The 16,238-nt window shown below is 39.9% G+C and overlaps 1 protein-coding gene and 1 pseudogene across 9 annotated transcripts in view; both read left to right on the forward strand.

Moving 5' to 3' along the window:
• TESK2 (testis associated actin remodelling kinase 2) overlaps window positions 1-16,238 on the forward strand; it is a 130,918-nt gene that overhangs the window by 56,579 nt on the left and 58,101 nt on the right. For all 9 annotated transcript variants that reach the window (XM_060306124.1, XM_060306122.1, XM_060306129.1 and 6 more), the window contains one exon: window positions 6,001-6,122. In XM_060306124.1, the coding sequence (XP_060162107.1) occupies window positions 6,001-6,122 (122 nt within the window). The remainder of the gene's footprint in view (window positions 1-6,000; window positions 6,123-16,238) is intronic.
• LOC115860347 (large ribosomal subunit protein uL30 pseudogene) lies at window positions 9,618-10,349 on the forward strand (annotated as a pseudogene).

A 16,238-nucleotide genomic window follows, 5' to 3' on the forward strand; every position in this document is an offset into this window, starting at 1 on the left:
ACACGGGCTTCAGTAGTTGTGGCACTCGGACTCAGCAGTTGTGGCTTTGTTGCCACGGACTTAGTTGCTCCATGGCATGTGGGATCTTCCTGGACCAGGGCTTGAACCCGTGTCCCCTGCGTTGGCAGGTGGATTCTTAACCACTGCGCCACCAGGGAAGTCCCGTGGAAACTTTTAAAATCTGTAGAAAATTGAAAGACTAATGCAATAGACCTCTGTTAAGTCCCTTCAACTAGAATCACCAATTATTAATATTTTGTTACATTGCTTTATCTCTCTGTATTTTTTCTGGCAAACCACTTGAAAGCAAATTGCAGACATCGTGACACTTAAATACTTTAGTATGTATCTTCCAAGAATATATTCTCCTACAAAGCCATAGTATCACTATTTATACCTTAGACAATTAACCTTAATTCAGTAAAATAATTTAATATACAGTCCCTATTTAAAATTTCCCTGGGAATTCCCTGGTTGTCCAGTGGTTAGGACTCAGCACTTTTACTGTTGGGGCCTGGGTTCAATCCCTGGCTGGGAAGCTAAGATCCCACAAGCCTCAGGGCACAGCAAAAAAAATTTAAAAAATAAATAAATAATTCCATTAAAAAATTTTTTTCCTCTTTGCCTCCCAAAAGTCTTTTACAGCTTTTTTTGACCCAGAATCCAATCAAGGTTTCATGCATTTCATTTCAGTGGTTATGACTATTAATCTCTTTTAATGTGGAATATTCCCCCACACTTTGTCTGAAGAGTACCATCCAGTTGTATTTTAGATATTCTGAATATGTCTAATTTTTTTCTTATAATTAGATTTGAGTTAAACATTTTGGCAAGTATAATACATTGTATCAGAAGGTTGATAATGTTGCATGTCTTACTTTCGATAATGTTGCATGTCTTACTTTCGGTAATGCTAAATAAGATCCCTTGGTTAAGTGCTAGCCACCAGACTGCTCCATTGTAAAAGTACCTTTTCCCCTTTGTAACAAATAAACAATCTCAGGGGCATATACAGATTTGAATATTGCTATTTTTACTTAAAATTACAAGTGTACATTTTCTATATCATCTCAAACTCACCTGATATGTTAAATTCTTATGAACATATAGTTTCTTATTTTTATTAAAAACAACACCTATTTATTTGAATGTTTACTATGTGCCAAGCACTGTGTTAAGTATGTTATACACATTATTTTGTTTATCTAACATAACAACATCATTTTATCCTCCATGTGAGACAGAGACTATTATTCTCTTCATTTTACAACAGAAGACTTCAACGAGAAGTCACTCTAATCATTTAAGTGTTAAAACTTGGATTCGGTCTGCTCATCTCCAAAGCTCGAGTACTTCACCACTCTGCTATGCTCTTCTTTAGAAAGTGGATTTGAAGATCCTGTGGTAGCATCAGATGAGTTTAAAAGTCAAGGAGAGGTAGTAATTTCCTTACCTTGGTGATCCTCTCCCTTACCCTTCGCTCCTCACATCTCCTCTCCTCTTTTCTCTCCATCTCTTCTTTCTTTTCTTCCTTACCTTCCTTCTTTTTTTTTTTTACCTTCCTTCTTTTATTTATAATTGTGATAAAGTATATATAACATAAAATTTACCATCCTAACCATTTTTTTTTTTTTCCCGTACGTGGGCCTCTCACTGTTGTGGCCTCTCCCGTTGCGGAGCACAGGCTCCGGACGCGCAGGCTCAGCGGCCATGGCTCACGGGCCCAGCCGCTCCGCGGCATGTGGGATCTTCCCGGACCGGGGCACGAACCCGTGTCCCCTGCATCGGCAGGCGGACTCTCAACCACTGCGCCACCAGGGAAGCCCCCATCTTAACCATTTTTAAGTGTATAGTTCAGTTCACGTTTTTGTGCTACGCTCTCCAGAACTCTTTTCATCTTGCAAAGCTGAAATTCTGTACCAATTAAACAGCTCCAAATTCTTCCCCTCCCCACAACCCTTAGCAACCACCATTCTACATTATTTCTGTATGAGTTTGACTACCCTAGGAACCTCATATAAGTGGAATCATACAGTATTTGTCATTTTGTGACTAACTTACTTCACGTAGCATAATATCTTCAAGGTTCATCCGTGTTGCAGCATGTGTCAGAATTTCCTTCCTTTTTAAGGCTGAATAATATTCCATTATGGTATATACCACATTTTGTTTATCTGTTCATCTGTCGATGGATGGATTGCTTTTGCCTTTTGGCTATTGTAAATAATGCTGCTATGAACTTGGGTGTACAAATATTTTTTCAAGACCCTGTTTTCAATTATTTTGGGTATATACCCAGAAGTAGAATTGCTGGATCATATGGCAATTCTATATATTAAAAAAAAAAAGAAAGATATTTAAAGATATCAATCTCTTGGGAATCCTCTTAGTAGTAGTAACGATGATCTATGTGTAGAGGACAAACTTAGGCAGAAATAGGCCTTCCCTTTAATCTGAAAATCTAAGTAGATTTGAGGGCTAATTAATTTTCATGGTTTTGACAAATTGGAATGAAGATCCTCCTGCATTTAGGCAGGTTCCCTATATTCTGTGAACCTCTAAATTTGATGGTACTTTTTTCTTTATCACCTGTAGTCTGTTCTGTACTTTAAAAAAATCTATCCAAATCTGTTAATTCTTGGAGGTGTCACTGAAGTCCCATGAAGTTTTTCCCTAAGTGCATCAACATTCATATAAATACCTCTCATGCTGTATTTGATTCTTTATTCTCTTTCTTATCTGACTAGTCATATAGCTTATTGTTTGTCCCTTTCTAGATGGTAAACTCCAGAAAATTTAAGCCAAATCTTATACTACTTTTCTGTTTGCATCCTCCCCCCCAAATCTCTGCCACCAAAAAAAGAAAAACAAAGAAAAGCACCACCCCCCAAAGAAATTACCTGGATAAATAAATGATTCACTGTCCTTAGAAAGTACATTAGAAGTATCATTTAACTAACTGTTGTTGCTGTTGTTTTCACTGTGACCTTATGATGTGCCAGGCCTTCTGCAAGACAAAGACAAATACAACATAGAGCCTGGTCTCAAGATGCTTTGTAGCCTAGCAAGGAGGTATTTATGTACAGAACTGTGTGGTGAGTGGTATACTGGTGTTCCGAATGTTGTTCTGAGGCAGTATAAAGAGGGATACCACAAATAGTTCCTAGAGAGAGTCAAGGAAGACTTCAGAGAGGAAGGGGATATTTGAGTGTGGCCTTCAAAGATAGGTAGAATTTGAGGGGCTAAGAAGAAAGAAGAAAAATATTTTATGCAAATGAAAGACAACTACAATGTTATGGACATGTTCATCACTTGTTTAAGGAAGTAAGGTTTTTTTTTTAATACATTTATTTATTTATTTATTTTTGGCTGTGTTGGGTCTTCGTTTCTGTGTGAGGGCTTTCTCTAGTTGCGGCGAGCGGGGTCCACTCACTCTTCATTGCGGTGCGCGGGCCTCTCACTGTCGCGGCCTCACTTGTTGCAGAGCACAGGCTCCAGACGTGCAAGCTCAGTAGTTGTGGCTCACGGACCTAGTGGCTCCGCGGCATGTGGGATCTTCCCAGATCAGAGCTCGAACCCGTGTCTCCTGCATTGGCAGGCAGATTCTCAACCACTGCGCCACCAGGGAAGCCCGGAAGTAAGGTTTTTTATGATTAGTTTGAAACAGATTTTTATCCCTAAATTTCACACATTATTTTAATATTAAACTTTCTTTTATTTATTTATATATTTATTTATTTATTTGGTTGCACCGGGTCTTAGTTGCGTCAGGTGGGCTCCTTAGTTGAGGCTCCAGGGCTCCTTAGTTGCAGCTCGCAGGCTCCTTAATTGCAGCACATGGGATCCTTAGTTGTGGCAGGTGAACTCTTAGTTGCAGCATGCATTTGGGATCTAGTTCCCTGACTGGGGATCGAACCCAGGGCCCCTGCATTGAGAGCGTGGAGTCTTATCCACTGTGCCACCAGGGAAGTCCCAATATTAAACTTTCTTAAAAGCAGACTTTTTAAAAAAAACCTCAGTGATAGTTTTCAGATGATGAAAAAAAAAAAAGAGGAGTGAGTTTCAGAATGGAGAGCGCTTATTACAACACAGATGTTTTCTGTAAATAGAGTTGGAAAAATACTGTCAGTGTGTTCTTTGTATATAAATGTCTCTTTTAACTTATCCATGCAGGATCTGAAAAGGAAAGCCACTTCTCTTTCATCAATCACGAGGTACATGACAACAGAATCATTGATGCACTAGGAAGAGAGTTGGGTTCCAAATCTCACTAAGTGATCTAGAAGAGGGGAGAGACAGCCAGTGTTCTGCCTCAGTTCTTCTGTTCAGGGTTCCTGTGGCTCTGAGTGTTTTGCTTCTTCCTTCCCCTTCTTATGTCTGGCTACTCTGAAGCATTGTTTCTTTGAATTTTAAGATAAGCTGTGATGTCTGTTCTATATTAACACTAAACTTCTGGGGCTATTGTCATGTCAAAGAATTTCTGGAGATTGAAGAATTAAGTAGATTGTCATGATTTCTACTGGAATTTCCACTTGGTCAACTGGAAATAATATACTGAAACAATACTCTGAAAGTCCATAGGATGATGACATTTTTGCATAGCAAGTCCCTGTTGTGCATGATCTGAAGTGAATTTTTTTTTAATCATTCTTTTTTTTTTTAAATTTATTTTATTTTTGGCTGAGTTGGGTCTTCGTTGTTGCACACAGGCTTTCTCTAGTTGCGGCAAGCAGGGGCTACTTTTTGTTGCCGTGTGCAGGCTTCTCATTGCGGTGGCTTCTCTTGTTGTGGAGCACGGGCTCTAGGCACGTGGGCTTCAGTAGTTGTGGCACGTGGGCTCAGTAGTTGTGGCTTGCAGGCTGTAGAGCGCAGGCTTAGTAGTTGTGGCGCACGGGCTTAGTTGCTCTGCGGCATGTGGAATCTTCCTGGACCAGGGCTCGAACCCGTGTCCCCTGCATTGGCAGGTGGATTCTTAATCACTGCTCCACCAGGGAAACCCTGAAATGAATTTTTTTTTAACCAGAAAGTAATGAGGTCCTTGGTACTTAATAACTTTTCTACTGCCTCATTCATAATTCAGTAGGAAACACATATCTAAGTGAATAATTGAGCTTTTTTTGGGTAAGGCAAAATATTTTCTCTGATAGTCTCATTTTGCTACTACTGACACCACATTTAGAGGCTGAAAACATAGTTAATTTTCTTGCAAGTATTGTGTTTCTTTTTAAACCTGTTGAGTGTGCATTGAAATTATAAAATAATATTTTTATATGTAAAATAGATTGAACCTACAGAGAATGAATGTTTTAGAAGCAGACTTTGCTCTGTGCATATGGGTAATAGTGTGAGTGGTGTGGCTCATGTTTTTATATCTGACTTGAGTGTGTGTAAATAATTATAAGGTACTTTGTGTTGGGTTACTACAGTATTAGCTCCAAAGGATTCACTGCCTTCTTTCTATATTTAACATGCAATACGTTTTTTTCTTATAGATATACATTTTATGGTGCTTGGGGGAGATTTTGAGGATGTGGGTTTAGTGTCCTGTAAAGACAGTTTTATAGTTCATTATGTGTTATATAAGGTTTATGCATGAATCTTTTCTGTGCACAATTAAAATTCCACAGAAGAGACTTTTTCCTTTCAGTTTGCTAAGACTCAGCAATGTTGGCCTTAAGAAACCAGCCTAATAAATTTTCCCCATTTTTTCCTAAGGTTTTTTTTTTTTTTATTTTAAAGACATGATTTCTTGAGGTATTATTAACAATGTGTTTCTAGCCAGTTTAATGTGAAACAATTTTGGTCTTCGATGGAATAAATCTTTGTTAATGGAAGTGAGATCCTAATGTAATCAGAGTTTATAGAAAAACATCCCTTACCATGTCTACTTTATCTAAATTGGCAGTAAAACATCTTGGCATGTTATACACCTGGAGGCTTTGACCTCATTATATAGCTGCCGCCCTTGAGCCTCTTTTTTTGTCCCATTTTATTTTCTAGGTGCGCCACCGAGCTTCTGGCCAGGTGATGGCTCTTAAGATGAACACTTTGAGCAGTAACCGTGCAAACATGCTGAAAGAAGTGCAGCTCATGAATAGACTCTCCCATCCCAACATCCTTAGGTAATGGCTTTTCCTTCCTTCTGGGGATCAGTGAGAAAGCTGAAACATTATTGGAGACTTGTTAGAATAGTATTAAAAGCTGAAAAGAGGGATTCAAGATTTCATGCTAAATCTGTCTTGCTGGGATTTAGCTGTGCTCTAGGTCTTTTTCTAGCTACTGAGACTTAGTTTTCTGGTAATTAACTGCATTTAATAGGGCAACTTGGGACTTCCCTGGTGGTCCAGTGGCTAAGACTCCGCCCTCCTAATGCAGGGGACCTGGGTTTGATCCCTGGTCAGGGAACTAGATCCCACATGCCGCAACTAACAGTTTGCATGCCACAGCTAAAAATCCCTCATGCCGCAACTAAAAGATCCCGCGTGCCGCAGCTAAGACCCAGCACAGCCAGATAAACAAAGCAAATAAATAAAATATTTAAAAAAAATAAAGCAACTTCCTTATGTCTCTCAAATTGCTTTACTCTTAGTAGCAGCTCATTAGAACTGTTGTTACCTATTGCTGAATTGGTAATTTATCCAAGAGAGATGATTTTAGTTGTTATTTAATTTTCTTAAATTGGTTTAGGAGGAATCATAATTAAATCAGTGAAAATAAAAATAAAATTATGCCCCAGGCTATCTACTCTTAACTGTTAGCACTCACTTGAGGAGACATAGTTTACCTTTTTAAAGGAGAATTATTCGTATGTATAATAAGGTTATACAATCATTGCTTTCTAGTAATTAGTACAGTCAGCTCTCCATATCGGCAGGTTCTGCATCCACAGATTCAACCAATCACAGCCTGAAAATATTTGGGAAAAAAATTCCAGAAAGTTCCAAAAAGCAATACTTGAATTTGCTGTGCCTAGCAACTGTTTACATTGTATTTACAACTATTTATATAACATTTACATTGTATTAGGTATTGTAAGTAATCTAGAGATGATTTAAAGTATATGGGAGTATATGCATATGTGTAGTTATATGTGAATACTATGCCTTTTTATATAAGGAACTTGGGCATCTGTGGATTTTGGTATCCTCACAGGGTAGGGGGTGGGGTGGTCCTAGAACCAATGCCCTGCAGATACCAAGGGGTTACTGTATATGAATCTTTCTCACTCTATCTTGACTTTTTCTAAAAAATAAGTTTATTTATTTTTGGCTGCATTGGGTCTTCTTTGCCGTGCACGGGCTTTCTCTAGTTGCGGCGAGTGGGGGCTACTCTTCGTTGCGGTGTGCGGGCTTCTCATGGCGGTGGCTTCTCTTGTTGCGGAGCATGGGCTCTAGGCATGCAGGCTCTAGAGCGCAGGCTCAGTAGTTGTGGCGCAAGGGCTTAGTTGCTTCGCGGCATGTGGGATCTTCCCAGACCCCGGCTCTAACCTGTGTCCCCTGCATTGGCAAGAGGATTCCTAACCATTGCGCCACCAGGTAAGTCCCTATCTTGACTTTTTTTTTTTTTTTTTTTTTGCGGTACGCGGGCCTCTCACTGTCGTGGCCTCTCCCGCCACGGAGCACAGACTCCGGACGCTCAGGCTCAGCGGCCATGGCTCATGGGCCCAGCCGCTCCGCGGCATGTGGAATCTCCCGGACCGGGGCACGAACCCGTGTCCCCTGCATCGGCAGGCAGACTCTCAACCACTGCGCCACCAGGGAAGCCCCCTATCTTGACTTTTTAGTGAGGGGAGTATATTTCTAAATGAAACCAAATAAGAAAATTTAAGTCAGTATATTATTAAAGTAGGGCATATGTGTAAGAGAGTTGGAAAAGTTAAAAGTGCAATTTACTTAGGGTTGTTTAAGGCTAATATTTATATTGGACTAAAGAGAAATCATATAACTTAAGTATGACTTACATGTGTGGTCAGTGGTAGAAAATTATGGAATTAGATTATACTGATTAATTGAAACTTTATACCTTTGTATAGAATTATTGGCTTCCTAGTCCGCTACAGAAATGTTCAGCCAGTAATTTTATTTATTTATTTAAAAAATAAATTTATTTTATTTATTTTTGGCTGTGTTGGGTCCTCATTGCTGTGCATGGGCCTTCTATAGTTGTGGTGAACTGGGGCTACTCTTTGTTTCGGTGTGTAGGCTTCTCATTGCGGTGGCTTCTCTTGTTGCGGAGCATGGGCTCTAGGCACGTGGGCTTCAGTAGTTGTGGTGCGCGGGCTCAGTAGTTGTGGTTTGCGGGCTCTAGAGTGCAGGCTCAGTAGTTGTGGTGCATGGGCTTAGTTGCTCCGTGGCATGTGGGATCTTTCCGGAGCAGGGATCGAACCCGTGTCGCCTGCATTGGCAGGCAGATTCTTAACCACTGTGCCACTGGGGAAGTCCCAGTAATTTTATTATGACTTTTTTCCCTACCCACAAATCAGATTAACAATTTTTTGAGCATCTAGTATATGCCTAGTGATGTCAGACATCAAAAAGGTATACGTAAAATGGAATGTCTGCTAGCAAGGAATTTGCACTCTAATTGGAGATCTAGGACTTACATACATGAAAAGAGAACTAATAAAATCAGCCAGGACGCTACCACTTGGGTAAACTCTTAAGTCATATAGAATTTCAAAGGAGTCGGAGATCATATTAGCTTGGCAGAGTCAGCAAAGCTTTCTTGGAGGAGGTTGACTCAACCTGGAACTTGAATTTTTTTTTGAAGATTTATTATTTTATTTTATTTTTGGCTGCATCGGGTCTTAGTTGCAGCACATGGGATCTTCCTTGCAGCTCATGGGCTTCTCTCTAGTTGTGGTGCACAGGCTCCAGGACGCGTGGGCTCTGTAGTTGTGGTGCGTGGGTTCCAGAGCATGTGGGTTCTGTAGTTTGCAGCACGCAGGCTCTCTAGTTGAGGCATGTGAGCACAGTAGTTGTGGCTCACGGACTTAGTTGCCCTGTGGCATGTGGTATCTTAGTTCCCTGACCAGGGATCGAACCCTCATCCCCAGCATTGTAAGGCGGATTCTTTTTTGTTGTTTGTTTTAAAGACTAGGATTTAGTTTCAGTTTAAGGAGAACACTTATTTTATTTTTTTGGCTTCATAGGGTCTTCGTTGCTGTGCGCGGGCTTTCTCTAGTTGCAGCGAGCAGGGGCTACTTTTCGTTGCGGTGTGCCGGCTTCTCATTGTGGTGGCTTATCTTGTTGCAGAGCACAGGCTGTAGGCGCACGGGCTTCAGTAGTTGTGGCACATGGGCTCTAGAGCGCAGGCTCAGTAGTTGTGGTGCATGGGCTTAGTTGCTCCGCGGCATGTGGGATCTTCCCAGACCAGGGCTCGAACCTGTGTCCCCTGCATTGGCAGGCAGATTCTTAACCACTGCATGACCAGGAAAGTCCCAAGGCGGACTCTTTACCACTGGACCACCAGGGAAGTCCCTGGAACTTGAATTTTAATAGGATTTTAGAAGATAGCGAAGGAACTCAGAAAGGAGCAAAATAATAATAATAAATAAAGCACAGAGGTAAAAGCGCAAAGCTTTTTGAGGAGTCAGTGAATTAAAAACCCATTTGGTTATGGAGGGTGCGGGCGAGGAGAAAAATAATGTTCCTGCTGTGCCAGAAACCCTTAAGAAAAAGTAAAGGAATTTTGCAGAGCTGAAGACCAAGTGCCTGGGGAAAAAGTTTGCCCAAAAGATGCTTCAAAAGGCAAGGATGAAGCTTGTCTATGAAGAAGCTAAGCGCTATCACAAAGAGTATAGGCAGATGTACAGAACTGAGATTCTAATGGCTAGGATGGTAAGAAAAGCTGGCAACTTCTATGCACCTGTGGAACCCAAATTGGCATCTGTCATCAGGATCAGAGGTCAGTGGTGTGAGCCCAAAGGTCTGAAAGATGTTACAGCTCCTTACCTTTGCCAAGTCTTCAATGGCACCTTTGTTAAGATCAACAAAGCTCCATTTAACATGCTGAGGACTGTGGAACCATATATTTAGTGGGGGTAACCGAACCTGAACTCAATAAATGAATTCAGGTGTGGTTATGGCAAAATCAACAAGAAGCAAATTGCCCTGACAGATAATACACTGATTGCCTGATCTCTTGGTAAATATGGCATTATCTACATGGAGGATCCTATTTATGAGACCTATACCATTGGAAAATGCTTCAAAGAAGCAAACAACTTCCTGTGACCCTTCAAATTATCTTCTCCGTGAGGTGGAATGAAGAAAATGACCACCCATTTTGTAGAAGGTGGAGTTGCTGGCAACAGGGAGGACCAGATCAACAGCTTGTTAGAAGGATGAACTAAGATACCTATGATGATTATTTTTGTGATCTGGTCAGTTAATTAACAATGACTGCTTTCAGATTGAAAAAAAAATTTTTTTGGACTAATAATAACAATGAGAAAACCACCATTTCTTGAAGTCTTTGTCGTATGCTGCATGCTTTACCTATTAAAAGATTTAATCTTCACAACGATTCTCCCTTTAAGAAACTGAGGCCAAGAGATTATGTGTTGGCTGAGGTCTGTGACTCTGAGGTCTGGGCTCTTTCTACCATGCTTCTAGAAGAACTCTTTCTATCATGCCTCTCCTAGAGGATTTGATGGGATAGTACTGGTAGATAAACATGGAAAGGTAGAATTGGGCCAGACTATTCAGAAATGTTTTGCATAAAGCCAAGAATATTTTATTTTATGCTTTGTGTATTGGATTCTGAGCAGGGACTAGATGACAGAGGGTAACTGGTGGCAAATGTGGAATGGTTTAGTGTTGGGGAGACTGGTAGCCAAGAGATCAGTTAGGGGGCATCTACAATGTTTGAGAGTGGGATGGTTGAGTCCTGATTTGATGTTCTGCTTAGGAATTTTTTTAAAAAATAAATTTATTTATTTATTTTTGGCTGCATTGGGTCTTCGTTTCTGTGCACAGGCTTTCTCTAGTTGTGGCGAGCAGGGGCTACTCTTCGTTGCAGTGCACAGGTTTCTCATTTTGGTGGCTTCTCTTGTTGTGGAGCACGGGCTCTAGGCATGTGGGCTTCCGTAGTTGTGGCACATAGGCTCAGTAGTTGTGGCTTGCGGGTTCTAGAGCGTAGGCTCAGTAGTTGTGGTGCATGGGCTTAGTTGCTCTGCGGCATGTGGCATCTTCCTGGACCAGGGTTCAAACCCGTGTCCCCTGCATTGGCAGGCGGATTCTTAACCACTGCGCCACCAGGGAAGTCCCTGCTTAGGAATTCTTAAGCTGATTATATTTTCATCTTGTTTAAAAAGTAGTATTTTTATTGTCTTATTATTATTGCAGAAGGGATACATCATCACTATGGAACATTTAGAAAATAGAATTAGCAAAAACAGGAAAATAAAAATTTTCCTTAATCGCAGCATCTAGGGATCAAACTAATGTTAACGTTTGGCGTATTTCCTGCCAATCTTCTTTATTCACCACTTCTTTTTTTTATTCTCTTCACTATGAACTTGACTGGTGATTGCATGGGAAGATTGACTTTAAACAAATTTTATTCCATGACAGCAAAATTTAAAAATATAGTTGTTATAGGGACTTCCCTTGTGATCCAGTGGTTAAGACTTCGCCCTCCAGTGCAGGGGGTGCAGGTTCGATCCCTGGTTGGGGAGGTAAGATCCCACATGCCTCGTGGCCAAAAAACCAAAATATGAAACAGAAGCAATATTTAACAAATTCAATAAAGACTTTAAAAATGGTCCACATCAAAAAAATCTAAAAAAAAATAAAAATATAATTGTTATATAAGAAGTAGAATAGTATAATATAATGATTAAAAACAGGCTCTAGATTCTAGATTAAGCTGCCTGGATTCAAATTGTGGATCTTGGGAAAGTTACTTAACCTCTGAGATCCTTAGTTTTCCCATCTATAATGAGGTAAATTACAGTAAATCCCTCATAGAGTTGTTATTGAGGATTAATTTAGTCCATATAAAGCACCTGGCTTGTGTTAAGTGCCCAGTAAATGTTAGCTATTATTATTAGTTTCTTTTCCTCTGGCTAGTTTTTTAAATGTCTCATTGCATCCCATCTGTCTTTTATCATTCATTCACTCACCAAGCATTTGTTGAGGGTCTGCTGCTGTTTTTTGTCTTTTTTAAAAAAATTTATTCATTTATTTATTTTGGCTGCCCTGGATCTTAGTTGCGGCACTCAGGATCTTCATTGCGGCATACAGGGTCTGTTTTTTTTTTTTTTTGAAGCATGCATGAGGGATCTAGTTCCCTGACCAGGGATCGAACCCGGGCCCCCTGCATTGGGAGTGCAGAGTCTTACCCGTGGACCACCAGGGAGGTCCCTGCAGCTGTTTTTAATACATTCAAGGGTTTTCTGCTAGAGTAATGCTGTTGAATAGAATAGAACTTTCTGAAATGATGGAAGTGTTCTTTATCTGTGCTGTCCAATAGCCACATGTGGCTAATGAGCATTGACGTGTGGCTAGTACAAACAACGAACTAAATTTAAATTACCCCATGAAGCTTAGTGGCTACTATATTGGACATCCTGGCCTACAGTCCATGTACATCTTTGCTCTTGTTTCACTAAATATATATGTGTTTCAGCCTAGAAACGTGGTGGTGTGATGAATACCATTCCTATTCTGATGTCACCTTGATCTACTTTCTTAGCCTATCTCTTTTGCTCAGGAATGACACACCTTTCCCTTTTATATAAAAAATCATATTCTTTGCTGTCAGCTAAGTTTTCTAATATGTAAAAGGTAGTGTTAATTCTATCTTGATCTTTACAGTGAACCAACAAATGAGATAATGTACATAAAGCCTATGGATCTGTTATAATCCACAGTAAGCATGAAAATTATTATGATTATTGTTAACCATGGTGGGTTTGCACTCTGATGGTGACTTTTTTGTTCTGCATAAGCCATCTGTCTCAAATATAGTGCAGTTAAAAGCAGGGACATGGATTACTTTTTAAAGAAGTTCTAGTTGTTTATATCTTTCATGTTTTTGTGTCTTTACTTTCACTGTATATTTTGAATACAACAAAAGGAAATTATCCTACTAGGGGCCTAGCGCAAGCAGAGTCCTCTTGGCTTTTGTTACCCAGAGGAGTACTATAGCAGTAGAAGCATTTTTTATACTTCCCTAGGATGCCTTAAATATCAAACTATGCATAACTATGTTCCAGTCTCAAAATTCTTAGAATTTTTATTTCCTAAATGCTTTTCAAGTTGTCTTAGAAATTTATTGTTAATACTTTATATTTTTTATAATTCAAATTTTTTGTTACTGTTTGTTAGTATGGCTCTTAGTCTATTTTCAAGCTGTTAGTATAGGTTAGTTAGTTTTTATAGGTGCAAAAGCTGAGGCAGAAGTATGAACCAAAGTTTCCCCTCATACTGAGATTATGAGATTTAAATTGGGACGAATCCATCTCTTGGAACCCTAGGATTTTCACAGATATGCCTCCTCAGGGGCTTGGCCCCAGGAGGGAGGTTGCTGAGCAGCTGAGGCTTTCGTTTTCCATTTTTGCTTCATCCAGCCAGAGTAGCTTCACTTTGTATCTGTTTTATATTGAACTTCCATATAAGAATTTTGAAGAAAAGGTCTCCACTTAAAACAAAGAAAACGTTGAAAATTGCTGCATTAGTGATTTTGAAGGCCTACTTGGGAAAAAAGGGTATCTGTATGACCTGCCAGATGGTGGGTATCTAATCCTCTGGGCATGGCTTGGTCCTCTGCTGCCACAGCTATTTTGTGCCCAGCAGGAGTGAGTGAGCTGAATTTTTGCAGTTTTATTTCTCTCTTTTTCTTGACCCCAACCTCCCTACTTCCTCTTTTCCTTTTATCTTTCTCCCTTCTAAGATTTCTAGTTGGAAGGAAAGGAGAGGGCCTGACGAGTCATAGAGGCAAGTAGGTGTGTATATTTTGTTTGTGTGTATGTATTTTTTTTAATACATGAATACAGTTAAGATTGGTTGTTTTATCATCAGTTGCTCTAATTTATCAGTTTAAAAAAAGAACAATGAAGTGCTTTGTTGAGTGCAGGGACTGATAGTTTGGGCCTCTTGTGAATAAGGTTGTTTATGCCAGGAAGTCTTACGCTCAAGATCTGTAACCCAATACCATGCCTTGCTCACTTCCACTCCCCAATGGCCTTTTTGAGGACCTGTACCAAGATTTGTTCTCATACCTCTTTGTTATTCTTCATGCCATGAGAAATTTAATATTTCTTTTAGACTCCTTGTTCACATTCTCATGCTTACTTTTCTTTAGGTCACATTCTGAATTTATTTTCCTATCTACCAATTTTTTTCAGAATTGTTTTAGCTCCCCTTCAGAATCCATTTGCAACAATATGATTGCCATTTTGTTAAAATGAAGAATATGCTTTCAAATAACCAAATATTTGTTTGGAGCTACTCAGTCCAGCCCTGTGCTAGGTAATATCATGGTGAATAGAAGAGAAGTAGAGGGCTGTCTCCCAGACAGTCTCCTGAGGAAGCAAACTGTACATCTAGGAAACAGATTAATATCTGCTAATGCTATGAGGATACGGCAGGGTATTTTCCCAATCTCAGCTATTAAGAGAGCACTCTTTCCAGTTACCCATTATGAAAATCCCAAAGTCATCTTTGGTTATTTCTTTTATTCCTTGCTTCTAATCAGAAGCTAAGCTCTTGATTCTAAATCTTCAAAGACTTTTGCATCTGTTCCTTCCTTTATGCATCTGTCAATTCAGTCCTCTTCACTTTTGCCTGGAGTGAGTTATTTTTCCTATCTTTTTGCCCACCTTTCACTCTTCCTGATACATAGCTCTAATTGTATAGCTTATTTCTTAAAAACCTTTTGTGGCTCCCATTTATTTCAGAATTGAGTCAAAAATTCTTTAGGCTGACAGCTAATGTCTGACCTGTTTTTCCAGCCTTATCTTCAACTATTCCTCTTATGCATTTAACACCACTCCATGATTTCCTAATTGTGTTCTCTTGGACAAGTTATTTGACCTAACACCAATCCACGATTTCCTAATTGTGTTCTCTTGGACAAGTTATTTGACCTCTGGGCTTTGGTTTCTCCTTTTGTTAAAAGAGGGGAATGGACCAGGTTAGAAATCACATTGAGTTAATGTTGAATAATTTTTATTTTATTTTATGTTAAAATATTTATTTATTCATTTGGATGCGCTGGGTCTTAGTTATGGCACGTGGGATCTTTGTTGCTGCATGTGGACTCTTAGTCACGGCATGCAGTCTCAGTTGCAGCATGCATGTGGGATCTAGTTCTCTGACCAGGGATTGAACCCGGGCCCCCTGCATTGGAAGCACAGAGTCTTAACCACTGGACCACCAGAGAAGTCCTTGAATAATTTTTAAATGATCAGGTTTGAAAAATATATTATCTCAGAGTATGTGTGTGTGTCTGTGTGTGTGTCTGTGTGTGTGCTGTTCAGAATAAATGGGAAGCATTTAAAAATGATGGATTGGGACTTCCCTGGTAGTCCAGTGGTTAAGACTCTGTGCTTCCAATGCAGGGGGCCTGGGTTCAATCCCTGGTCAGAGAACTAGATCCCACATGCCGCAACTAAAAGATTCCACATGTTGCAACTAAAAGATCCCATGTGTTGCAACGAAGATCCCATATGCCTTAACTAAGACCGGCTCAGCCACATAAATAAATTTTTAAAAAGTATTTTAAATAGGGCTTCCCTGGTGGCGCAGTGGTTGAGAGTCTGCCTGCCGATGCAGGGGACATGGGTTCGTGCCCCGGTCTGGGAAGATACCACATGCCGTGGAGCGGCTGGGCCATGGCCGCTGAGCCTGTGCGTCCAGAGCCTGTGCTCCGCAACGGGAGAGGCCACAACAGTGAGAGGCCCGCGTACCGGAAAAAAAAAAAAAAAAGGTATTTAAATAAATAAATAAATAAAAATGATGGATTAAGGTGCATCTTTTTGATTTTATCATTGAAATCCTAGTAACTAGGTGAGTGTCGATATAGCCCTCAAAGCAAATTTTATAATACTAGCATATTGGTAAGGGGGGGTCTTAATATTGTTTTCTCTTCTCTGTACTAAGGTAGAAAGTCTAATGACTTAGGAATTGAGTCTAAGTTCTAATTTCATATAACCAGAAAGTTTCTGTAAAATAAAATGTGGAATAAGCGTCAGTACTGTTTATGTCATCATCTGTGGAGAGTGAAGTAGT

This window comes from Globicephala melas, chromosome 1 (genome assembly GCF_963455315.2).
Source record: "Globicephala melas chromosome 1, mGloMel1.2, whole genome shotgun sequence".
Taxonomy (NCBI): domain Eukaryota; kingdom Metazoa; phylum Chordata; class Mammalia; order Artiodactyla; family Delphinidae; genus Globicephala; species Globicephala melas.